Source organism: Coffea arabica, chromosome 4c (assembly GCF_036785885.1).
Source record: "Coffea arabica cultivar ET-39 chromosome 4c, Coffea Arabica ET-39 HiFi, whole genome shotgun sequence".
NCBI classification, from domain to species: Eukaryota; Viridiplantae; Streptophyta; class Magnoliopsida; order Gentianales; family Rubiaceae; genus Coffea; species Coffea arabica.
Genome location: NC_092316.1, coordinates 51,675,170 through 51,686,173, shown reverse-complemented (window position 1 = coordinate 51,686,173; position 11,004 = coordinate 51,675,170). Strand labels below are relative to the sequence as shown.

Genomic DNA, 11,004 nt, shown 5'->3' with positions numbered 1-11,004 from the left:
CGTCTCCAGTTTCAAACTTTGAAGTCGAATTAAAACGTTTTAAACGAAACAGAGAGAGGATGAGTAATTTTTTTTAAAAAAAGAAAAGAAAAGAAAAGAAAAGTGCTTTACATAAACTTGATTGCTGCCATAGCACCGTCGTGTGCAGAAAGATGCCCGTTGGTAATGAGAGGCAGCAACTTAGCAACTCAGCAGCAGCCAATGTGGCGGAGGAGCTGAAACTTTTCCAAGACATCGTTCACATTCTTCCCAGTCAGCGGACAAAGATTTCTTCTCAATCAGCCTTTTACAACTTTTTACATGCTTTATTTATTTTCTTTTTCCATTTTTTTTCTGTTTTTATTCTTCTTAGTTATCAAAACTCATTCTATTAACTTAGCAGTGTCAATGTAAGCTGCGTGTTAGTTAAAGGAATTAGATGTGTGTTAGTTAAATGGAGTTTAAATGGATAATTAGACATTCATCGTCCATTTGAATCCAATTCACATATAACCATTTATTATATGGATTTGAGCGGATTAGACCATTTAATCCATGGTCCATTTATATAAAATCAATTATGATCCATATATTTATTTTGTCGTCTCTAATTTGATATATCTTTCAAGGTTTTCTTCGACTATAGTTATGAGAGTAGGGAACACGTAGATATTCATGCAAATACATGCGTAGTGGATTTGACATAAGTTTATACTTTTCAAAGATAATGAGTGTTTGATTAGGCTCTCATATTTTGGAGGTAACAATTTACAGATATTTGTTATACTGGACTTGATTTACAAACAAAGGTTTGAATAATTCTAAACAAAGCAAGATACTCATGTCTAAACCTTCTATACTTGTATTTTTTTTATTCAATTAATTTTTATTCTTCATATTTATTTTTTTGTGCTACTAGAGCAACAGTTTTAATTAGGAAATAGTTTCTTCATATGGGATTATAAGAGTTTCTATAGCTAACAACATGCAATTTCTTTAGTAGTAGTTTTGGACAATTTCTTTTTAAGTTATTGTTGCTTTTTAATATGACGAAAAAAATATCAACTAAAAGATTGTATCAGATTCAAAGTTGTCAAAAAAGAAAGGTCACCAATTCAACATTTAGTAAGAATAGTGACTAGGGTCAATATTTATAGTTTATATTTTTGTATTTTTACTCATTAAATATAAAAAAAAAAGAAGATTAAGAAGAGAAAAAGAAATTCTTTGTATATGCATACCCAATAAAGGAATTTTATTAAAATGGCTAATATTATCATTTTAGGTGGACAAGGAAGGTAGGTGTAATTTTTAAAACCTTAAGAGAATTCAATGAAATTGTTAGAAATCTCGAGAGAGGTTTCTAAAATTATCCCTATTTCTAATTGATAAAGTGTCTCCAGCTTTTTTGATATATTTTTTAGTAATTATTTTTTCGTAAAATAATAGAGATGAATTTTGTATGAATCAACGAGATACCTTTTGTTGTTATGTTTTTTAAACACTGGTTTTGAGTTAGATGCATTTTAATGATAGATTTGATCCGACGATGAATACTGGTAAAACTTATTGGATTTGTTCACTAACCAAATAATTAATTACTTTAACTTTGAATAAAATTGGCCCACAAGGTCAACCTTAAAAAAAAAAAGTTGCCAATGCCAAGCTTGCCATGGCAGCAAGAGGAGGAAGCTACCGTAATTACCTCTCTTTAATTATGTAGTGGGAAAGGGACCTTCTTCTTTTTTTTTTTTGTAATCGGTGAAAAATATGTGCATGATTATTAATTCACTTATTTATCCATTCACTTTTTAAGAATATTTATTAGGTTAATGTTAGGATATGAGAAAATTGTTTGCGAGAATTTATGAATTAAAACCAAGTTCCTTATAATTTGACTGTATAGTTCAGTCAATCTTATCCAAACTTTTCACATTTTACTTCACAAGCACTCCAATTCGTGAGTCCAAGAAGACTATAAATTTTATAAAATTAAAGACGGTTATTTAGTCTGTACTTTCAGTACACTTAAATCACACCTAATCTAATATGTAAATATATATACTAACAATTATTATTCTCTCTCGCAAAATTGTATTTATATACTTTCACTTATTGGCTTTATTTTTTCAAAAATTCAAGCACTTGAATGACTTCTTAAAGGTAAAATAAAAGTAGATGGGTAGTTGCATTTCATGCATTATAGGTAAGTGTTGTTAGACCTGAATTGGACCGGCCGGTCTGACCGATCCGATCGTGAACTAGCCTCCTTCTTGAGCTGATTTGTAGAATAAAACCGATTTGGGCAAAATGTAGTCAAAACCTTCAAAAACGAGTTAAACCAATGATCCGGTTCGACTAATTGATCTGATTCTCAAACTTTTCGTTCTTGTTTTTTCTAAACATATTTTGAATTAACTAAATTGTAAAATTTTCATTTATTAATAGAAATAAGAAAATGCCACCCACTTAGTATTAACATGAAAATCACTCGCTTCCCTAAATGATCTCTAATCAAGAAGTTTTTATCTCTATCATTTTATTAATTTAGCATCAGTGATCCTAACTTGCATTAATTTATCTTCATTTAGTTTTGGAAAATGGACATGTTTTAGTCTTGCATTTACATTTTTATATATAAATTTTAGGTGTATATTTGATTGCAAGTCTAATATTTTTGGGACATTTGTATAGTTGATTGAATGTAACCAAGAACTTAATTTCAATATTTTTTAAACTTATAAAAATATAAAATAATTATGACATCAAGTTGACGTCAACAGATTTTTAAGAATGGTCTAACCGATCCGACTAATTGATCCCTAATCTAATAGTTTAACCAAATCGCTATTCGTTTCGAGTTTAACAACATTGCTATAGGTTTTAGTGGAAAGTGGATGTAACCGTCATCTTAGGAAACATGAAACAAGAGTAAAGAACAATGTGATGTAAAAAATTGAAGGAAAAAGTAAGGTTGTAATCCAACTAAGTTGCTCGCGAGGAGCTCGATCAAAAACTTGACTCGGATTCAGGTTGACCGAGTTTGAGTTGAGTTTGAGTAGATCAATAAGCCGAGCAAGTCGAATTAAAGTAACCAGGTGCAATGCTCGAAAGCTCATCGAGCCTTATTGAGTTTTTTAATTTTAATTTTTTAATATATTATTATTATGAAATTACCCTTATGTCCAAAAGAGTGGTTGAATTAACGAAATGTTTCAGGTCATATGAAAATTTTTAAAGGTCAATAATGTCTTTTCGCTTAAAAATTGTCAATAAAATGAAATTTTCTGACTCGAACTCGATAAAACTCATATAGACTCGAACCAATGCGAGTCGAGCTCGAGTTCTGTGAGCAATGCATTGAGTTCAAACTCGAATTCCAATAACACTACGTGCTCTAGCTTGAGCTTGAGCTCGAGCATCTTTCGCCATACTCGAATTTGATTCAACTCGATCCCTATGAAAAAGAGACGGTTTCAACCAGTAAATCAGCAGCAGTTACATATTCGTGTCGGTTACAGCAAGTCTTATATAAAAGGAATAGGAAAGAAGAAAACAAAAGGATATCCAACTTAAGTGAAGTCTAGTTTTTGAGTCACTTTAGGTTCATAGCAGCCTAGATTTTTAGATCAAAGAACGTTCCCTTCCTTTTTATATAACTTGAACCTTTTCCATCCTTCAGAAAAAAAATTTTTTTGCCTACATATAAGTGACGCAATTTCCGTGTCCACCCAAAACACTCGATGCAGAGGACAAGGAACATTTAGTACCAATTACTAGAGTTCCAACAGAATCATCAAAGCCGCTTGACACCGCTTCCAAATTTATGCTTCCTTGTCATCGTTCTGTTTTTGGCACTTCAACAGTTGTCACAGCAGTCTGCAAAGAATTATACGGACTTGGATCTGTACAAAATTGAAAGTTGTAATTGCATTAATTACTTACCCATACTGGCTTGTGTGCTTTGTGTACTCTAATCCAAGGCTTAAAGAGTTTTATAAAAGGGATAATTTCAGAAACCTCTATTAGGTTTCTAATAGTTTCACTTAACTCCCTTAAAGTTTTAAAAATATCGTTTGCCTCCTTTATTTTTAAATTTTTGTATCATTCTCGACCCAATTCAAATTATATAATTAAAATACTATTTTTAGGTTAAGAAGGAGAAAATTAATTTCATTCCAAATTTGCCCTTTTGTTGTGGTCCCTTAGTTGTACTAACAAATCAATTTAAAATCCTTTGACATTTGATAACTTGATGGATGTTTTTTTTTAATTAAAAAAAGTATAAGTTTGGGGTTGAGAGATACTTTAGCAAATATTATCTATAATTTGAAGACAAAATTTAAAATTGATGAATTATAAATAATTTCAAAAGAATATAAAAACAATTTAAAATATTGTAAAGATGAAAAATTTTCATCATCTAACCATCTCAAATTAGTTTTTAAATGTAATTAAAAAAATTTTCCCTTTTCTAAAATTTTAAGCTATCAATCTAGATAAATAAAAGTTAAAGATTCTAAACGGTTCAAAAAATTTATTAAATTCAATCAAAATATTTTACATAAAAATAAATACTTTCTGACTTGGTAATCTAAGGGCACACGACAAGTATATATATAAATAAATGTGGACCCAATATTGAAGTTTTAAAATCATAGTTGACCCCTAAATTGCAACACTTTTATGCATGAAATCTACCTTTTTATTTAAAAAAAAACAATACCAGATTTATTTTTTACTATGTGACCTTAGAGTACCAAATAGACACACTCTAAAGGAAAATATTATTTTGTAATCTGAAAACATGTTAAATAAACTTTTATCATTTGTTTGTACATTAAAAAAGTAGATTGCTTACGGTTACGACTGCTATATTTTGTCCCTTTTAAAAAAAAAGTACATCTTCATACTTTTTCTCCTTATTTTTAACATTTGATTATTATACGTACAATTTAAAAAAAAAAAAAAAAGCAAGGCAATGAAGGACATTGTTAGAAAGAAATTATGTTCTCTTTCCCAAGATGAGTATTTTATTCATCTAATTTGAATTGGGTTGAGGATGTTGCAAAAATTTGAGAATAGGATGAGCAAGTGATATTTTTATGACTTCAAGAGCGCTACGCGAAACTACTAGAAACCTTAAGGGAGGTTTCTGAAATTATCCCTCTATGAAACATTCTTAATGAGTAAGGGTAGTTACACTGGCTCCAGATTTGTCATTTTGTACACTTGTTGAACCTGAAGCAGGGTACGGAGAGATGTTTACAAGGATCAACACTGTTAGAGAGATTCAAAGAATATATAGAACTCTCTCTATATATGTTGCTTCAAAATCTATTAGACATCATAAATCCATAGCAACACAAGCAAAAAAGTAAGGTCATCCCATTAGTACAATAAAAATAGCAAAAAGAGGCAGAAGAGCAGGGAACAATGGGACTGAGTTCTACTACAGATGACAGTACCGACTTGAAATTGGATGAAACATCTCTCGAAGTTAGTCATGAAATCAAGTACAAAGGGGTCAAAGTCATGCCTTTTATTATAGGTAATGATTTTAAACATGCATTTCTGTAGAAGTTTATAATCTTTGGGAGAAATTAAAAGTAAAATTCTGGCAGGGAATGAAATGTTTGATAAGCTGGGAGGATTTGGAATCGGAGCAAATCTGTTGGTGTATCTGACCACTGTCTTCAATATGAAGCCCATTACTGCAACCAATCTCCTCAATATCTTCAGTGGTACCGGCCATTTGGGAACCTTGGTCGGAGCATTCTTGTCCGATACTTATTTTGGTCGATACAAGACTCTCGCCTTCGCTTCTATATGCTATTTCTTGGTAATGTAGCATAAACAATTTAATGTTTCCAGGCTGATGTTTCTCTTTATGAGAAACTGAAGTAATATAATCCTTGTCCTCTTGAATTATATAGAAAGAAGAATATAGGAGTCGAATTCCGAGCATATTTGTTTGATCTTTAGCTTCTGGTATGCATGAATTACAGGGAATGCTGGTGCTAACACTAACAGCATTGATCCCTAATCTGCATCCTCCTTCCTGCCAAAAAGGAAGCAGCAAATGCGCCGAAGCAACATCAGGCCAACTTACTATTTTATTAAGTGGATTTGGATTGCTGATAATAGGAGCTGGTGGCGTGCGACCATGTAACATTCCTTTTGGAGCAGATCAATTCAATCCCAATACCGAATCAGGGAGAAAGGGAATCAACAGTTTTTTCAGTTGGTATTATTTCACCACCACAGTTGCTGTGATGGTATCATTCACGGTCTTGGTCTACGTCCAAAACAGTGTCAACTGGGCTCTGGGGTTTGCGATTCCTACATTTCTTATGTTTATATCATGCCTTTTCTTCTTCGTGGGCACGAGAATGTATGTGATGATAACGCCACAAGGCAGTCCCTTGACAAGTATGGCTCAGGTGATGGTGGCTGCAATTAAAAAGAGGCATATGCATTTACCAGATCATCCTTGGGATTCTCTATTTGCTTACATTTCCTCCAATTCAATTAACTCGAAGCTTCCTTACACAGATCAGTTCAGGTAATAATTGATGTCCAGACATCGAAGTTTGAATCAATCAACTCAAAGCTTCCTTGTACAGAACCCTCTAAACCTTTCATTTATTTACGAAAAATTGTTAATTGTCATTTCTTGTCACTCTTAGTTTCCACTACTAAGACAAGAGGAATTGATTCAGGTTCCTCACTAAAGCAGCAATCATAACTCCAGAAGACCGTATGAACCTAGATGGCTCAGCTTCCAATCCATGGAGACTTTGCAGCATCCAGCAGGTGGAAGAATTGAAATGTGTGGTTAGAATAATTCCTATATGGTTTGCAGGTGCTATGTACTTTGTGGCTCTGAAGCAGATACATACCTACGTAGTTTTCCAGGCCATCCAATCTGATAGACGAATAGGAATTGGAAACGTTAAAATCCCGCCAGCATCTTTCATAATCTTTTCCTTGCTAGGCTTTTCAATATGCACAGCTATCTATGATGCAGTCATGGTTCCGCTACTTCGAAGGATCACCAACAGAGAAGAAGGCATCACAGTCCTGAAAAAGATTGGTGTTGGCATGGTTATTGCTCCAATCGCTTTGATACTATCTGGAGTAGTGGAATACAAGAGGAGAACAATGGCTCTTTCTATGCCATTCGTAGGAACAGCACCAAGCGAAGGTGGCATTTCTCCGATGAATGCTCGTTGGTTGATTCCTCAGTTGGCATTAATTGGGGTTTCAGAATCATTTGCCATTATTGGTCAAGTTGCATTTTTCTACAAGGAGTTCCCTGAGAGCATGAGAAGTTTTGGAGGGTCCTTCTTGTCTTGCGGTGCTGCAATGACTGATTATATGGGCAGCTCCTTGATTTCGGTCATCAATAGGGTAACCAGAGACGCATCAGGACGTAGTTGGTTGGATCAAGACCTCAACAAGGGAAGATTGGATTATTTTTACTACCTGGTTGCTGCTTTGGGGATCATAAACCTAGGATATTTTCTCGTTTGTGCAAAGTGGTACAAGTACATAGGAACACAGGGCAAGGACATCCCAGTTGCTGCTCCCATGGATGAAATAAATTCAAAACACCATCCTGTTTGATTAAACTCGTGTACATTTAATTGGTGTTAAGATGATCTTATCAATCTAGCTCGTTATCTTTACCAGTCTATGCGCATGTCTACATCTATCTTGGTATCAGTTTGACACATCTGCTGCCTTTTGGTGTCATCTTGCCTTTGGTTTTTTGTACATGTTCTAGGCATGCTCCTACAGTCACAAACTCTTTATGCCTTCTGATAACAAAGATCTTCTTTGCAACCTCAATCCAAAAAAGAATCATTTCTTAGTACTAATAGTGCCAAGGAACGATGAAGAGCAAAGCATTTTCCTGCGTGTAAAAGAAGAAAGCACTACGACGAACAAAATTTCCAAGGTCTAATCCTATACTCAATATCAGATGCTCGCTCTGATTGAAATCAAACTAAACTGTGTCTGCTGGTTAAGGACGATGTGTTTGCAATCCTTTCTCTTCATCCTTTGTGTCCCATCAAGCAGAAAATTTTCTAGATTGGGAAATTGAGTGGTTGTCCAGCTGCAGATCCCCCCCAGTGGTTATAGCTTTCTTGCTAGATACATAATTGCCGGCAAAGAAGGTGAAGTATACAAAATTGATTACTCCTAGAGATGCAATGATGAAATAGTAGTAGTCCAGCCTGTTCTTGTTAAGATCATGATCTCCCAACCATGGCTGTCTCCCATTTTTTCCAGTTGCAACGTGAATAATATTGACAATAAGAGAACTTAAGTAGCTGCCAATTGACAAACTTAAGAAAAACACAGCACCTGCAATACTTCTCATGCTCTCAGGCATCTGGACAGTAAAAAATTCCATTATAGCAACAGCTGCAAAAGCTTCTGTCAAGCCTGATAGAACAAACTGAGGCAGGAGAAATCCGATACTAAGAGGAGAAACATGAGATCCGTGTTTTAAAGCCGATTCTCGCCTCTTTTTCTCAACGATACCAGCCATAACCATGCACAAAATTGACATCACAATGCCAGTTCTAATTTTTTCTTTCAGTGTTATTCTTGCGTCCCTTTTCATGATTTTCCTTGACGTCGGGAGATAGAGGCTTTGGTATATGAATATCCAAAAGGATAGAGCTAGCATTGACGTGTTTCCCATCCAAGCCGGTGGAACTTTGAAATGAGGTCCTAGAAATTGATTCATCTGAATTCCCTGAAGGTTCCCAAACGTATTCTGCTGGTCCATGACTACAAAACAACCAATAGCGGAGCACCATACTGGCACGATACCAACCAAGCATTTTAACTGTTCCACTTGTTGCACGCTACATAATCTCCAACTATCTGTGGGCTGACCTTGACAATCCAGTTCACTTGAGTCAAGGATTACAGCAGCCTTATTTAGGCAGTTGAATCTGTCAGTCAGCATCAGTTTAGTTGGCTCCAGCTCTTCATCTGTTGCAGGACTATAGAAGGTATGATCACTACTTTGTCTCAGGTTTACCTTTCTTTTCTTGATCGATGCACTGATCACCTTAGCCATGTCTATAAAAATACTCCCCTGAGGCTTCCTGATTATGTAGGTTCTGCGACCAATCAAAAAAATGATTATCGAACAAGCTAGGCAAACTGTCGGAATAGCAAATCCTATTGCCCAGCTAATGTTTGTCTGAACATAGACAACTCCAGTGAGGGCTATCATGAGTGCAATGGTGAATGAGAAGTACCACCAATTGAAAAAGCTTTCCAGACGTGCTCTTCCCTTTTCTGTCCTTGTGTCAAATTGATCAGCCCCAAAGGCAATGTTACAGGGCCTAATGCCCCCTGCACCTGTAGCCAACAGAAGAAGGCCTAAAAGAAGCACCACAATCTGCCATCCCCGAGGCTGTTCGCATACAGATGGCTCATGGCAGGCTGGTGGCCTCAGTTCAGGTATGGCTGCAGTCAAAGCTATTGTGCCCATGCCCTGTTTCAAGAAAATTGAGTGGTCATATTTTTTGGATACAAGATTTTTCAAAAATATCATGTACAATTTCACGCAAATTCAAGAAATATCTTGAACAACATTTGCTCAAAGTGAACAAAGAAAGATTAGGTACCAGTCTAGTCCCAATTATACCACAAGTGCAGAAAATGTTGGGTACTTCTTTTGGGAAAAATCAAAATGGGATTGAAGGAGATCAATTATACCACAAGAGAGGATATGGAGCCAAAGAGAAGAGTAAGGAATCTGCCCAAATAGGCATCTGAGACAACAGCCCCGGCTATTGACAAGACGTTGGAAGAGCCCGTCCAAATAGTAACCACATTAACAAGAAATATGCCACCCAAATTGTACTTTGTTCGCAAGTACACTGTTAAATTGGCTATCAAGCTCATGGATGCCAACTTCTCAAATGATTCATTACCTTGCAAAAGAACAAAAGAGAGCCAAAAATGAGCAAATCAATCCATCATATTTATTCAATCTCAATAATCAAATATATATGTAATAGAGGCCTTTTGTTAGAATGAATAAATTGATTATTAATCTATTAGGCAAGCGAGAGGAGCAGTCACCTGTCTAGCTATATTCTTGCAATACTCAGAAACTCCCTCCTTTCTCCCTCCTCTCCAAAAAAAAATTAAAAAAAAAAAAAGGAACAACTACAATGCTAGTAATTTCTCAACATGCAAATACTGCCTGTGCATCTTGTCTCATGCTCTCAAGTCCTAGCTCTACCACTAAACAAAAATAACAACCCAACTCAACTCCAACTATTCTTGATTTTTTGAATATAAGATAGACTAAAAAACAGACAGAGAGAGAGAGAGAGAAAGGCATCCCGAAAGCATTAAAGAATGTCTCGTTGAATATATATATTTGCATGCATTATGTATACTTCAAAACGCGGATATGGCTATGATTTGCCAAATTGGCATTCATTACCAAGAATGTACGCAATGGCTCTCCAGCCTCCTGCTTTCCTCGAAGTGGAAGGAGGAACAGAATCTTCATGTTGGGTTGAAGGAGAATGGCTAGTAGAATTGAAAGCCATTTGATTCCCCTCCTATCTTCCTCTGTGAATGTCTTTCTTGTTTCTTTCTAAATGAGCTGGTGAAAGACAATAAACCCCTTTTTTTTTCACTGCATGACTTGTTAAAACATGAACCTCCGAAAATTGTGTCAGTTCTGGTGAGAAAGGCAAACCTACTCAAGACTGAAAGACCAGAATTAGTAAAATGACAGCTAAACATGAAATTTTTAGGAAATTTGTTTCTAAGCTTTATAGTTCTCAACTCTGATGTATCAAGATGATACCGAATATTCTACTATTTCCAACTGCTTTGGTCCAAAAGGGCTTAATATCAGGATTCGGTAGCCCTAGAAGCCGTTGTAGTTCATAGATTTTTTCTTGTAAAGTACTGGTAGCCCTTGTAGTTCGGCACCATTAAAATCTAATTATACACACATTTAAACATGTGATG

General features: G+C 35.2%; 2 protein-coding genes across 2 annotated transcripts; one reads left to right on the top strand and one right to left on the bottom strand.

The window, feature by feature from the left end:
• The first annotated feature begins 5,305 nt into the window (after nucleotides 1-5,305).
• Nucleotides 5,306-7,787, top strand: LOC113738384 (protein NRT1/ PTR FAMILY 2.11-like). The gene is made up of 4 exons (XM_027265566.2): nucleotides 5,306-5,530; nucleotides 5,604-5,821; nucleotides 5,988-6,544; nucleotides 6,702-7,787. The coding sequence occupies exons 1-4, from the start codon at nucleotides 5,416-5,418 to the stop codon at nucleotides 7,606-7,608; spliced, it is 1,797 nt and encodes a 598-aa protein (XP_027121367.1). The 5' UTR covers nucleotides 5,306-5,415; the 3' UTR covers nucleotides 7,609-7,787.
• A 30-nt stretch (nucleotides 7,788-7,817) lies between these two features.
• LOC113739349 (protein NRT1/ PTR FAMILY 2.8-like) lies at nucleotides 7,818-10,692 on the bottom strand. The gene is made up of 3 exons (XM_027266564.2): nucleotides 10,466-10,692; nucleotides 9,727-9,944; nucleotides 7,818-9,502 (listed from the first exon to the last, which is right to left on the bottom strand). The coding sequence occupies exons 1-3, from the start codon at nucleotides 10,572-10,574 to the stop codon at nucleotides 8,057-8,059; spliced, it is 1,773 nt and encodes a 590-aa protein (XP_027122365.1). The 5' UTR covers nucleotides 10,575-10,692; the 3' UTR covers nucleotides 7,818-8,056.
• Between the last annotated feature and the right edge of the window lie 312 nt (nucleotides 10,693-11,004).

What these genes read in the sequence shown, in the direction of transcription:
- LOC113739349 (XM_027266564.2), bottom strand. Translation starts at nt 10,574, where the DNA reads ATGGCTTTCAATTCTACTAGCCATTCTCCTTCAACCCAACATGAAGAT. An exon ending in AGCCATTGCGTACATTCTTG is followed by an intron (nt 9,945 to 10,465) that starts GTAATGAATGCC and finishes TTCTTTTGCAAG; the next exon opens with GTAATGAATCATTTGAGAAG. An exon ending in GCTCCATATCCTCTCTTGTG is followed by an intron (nt 9,503 to 9,726) that starts GTATAATTGATC and finishes TTCTTGAAACAG; the next exon opens with GGCATGGGCACAATAGCTTT.
- LOC113738384 (XM_027265566.2), top strand. Translation starts at nt 5,416, where the DNA reads ATGGGACTGAGTTCTACTACAGATGACAGTACCGACTTGAAATTGGAT. An exon ending in AGTCATGCCTTTTATTATAG is followed by an intron (nt 5,531 to 5,603) that starts GTAATGATTTTA and finishes AAATTCTGGCAG; the next exon opens with GGAATGAAATGTTTGATAAG. An exon ending in CTTCTATATGCTATTTCTTG is followed by an intron (nt 5,822 to 5,987) that starts GTAATGTAGCAT and finishes CATGAATTACAG; the next exon opens with GGAATGCTGGTGCTAACACT.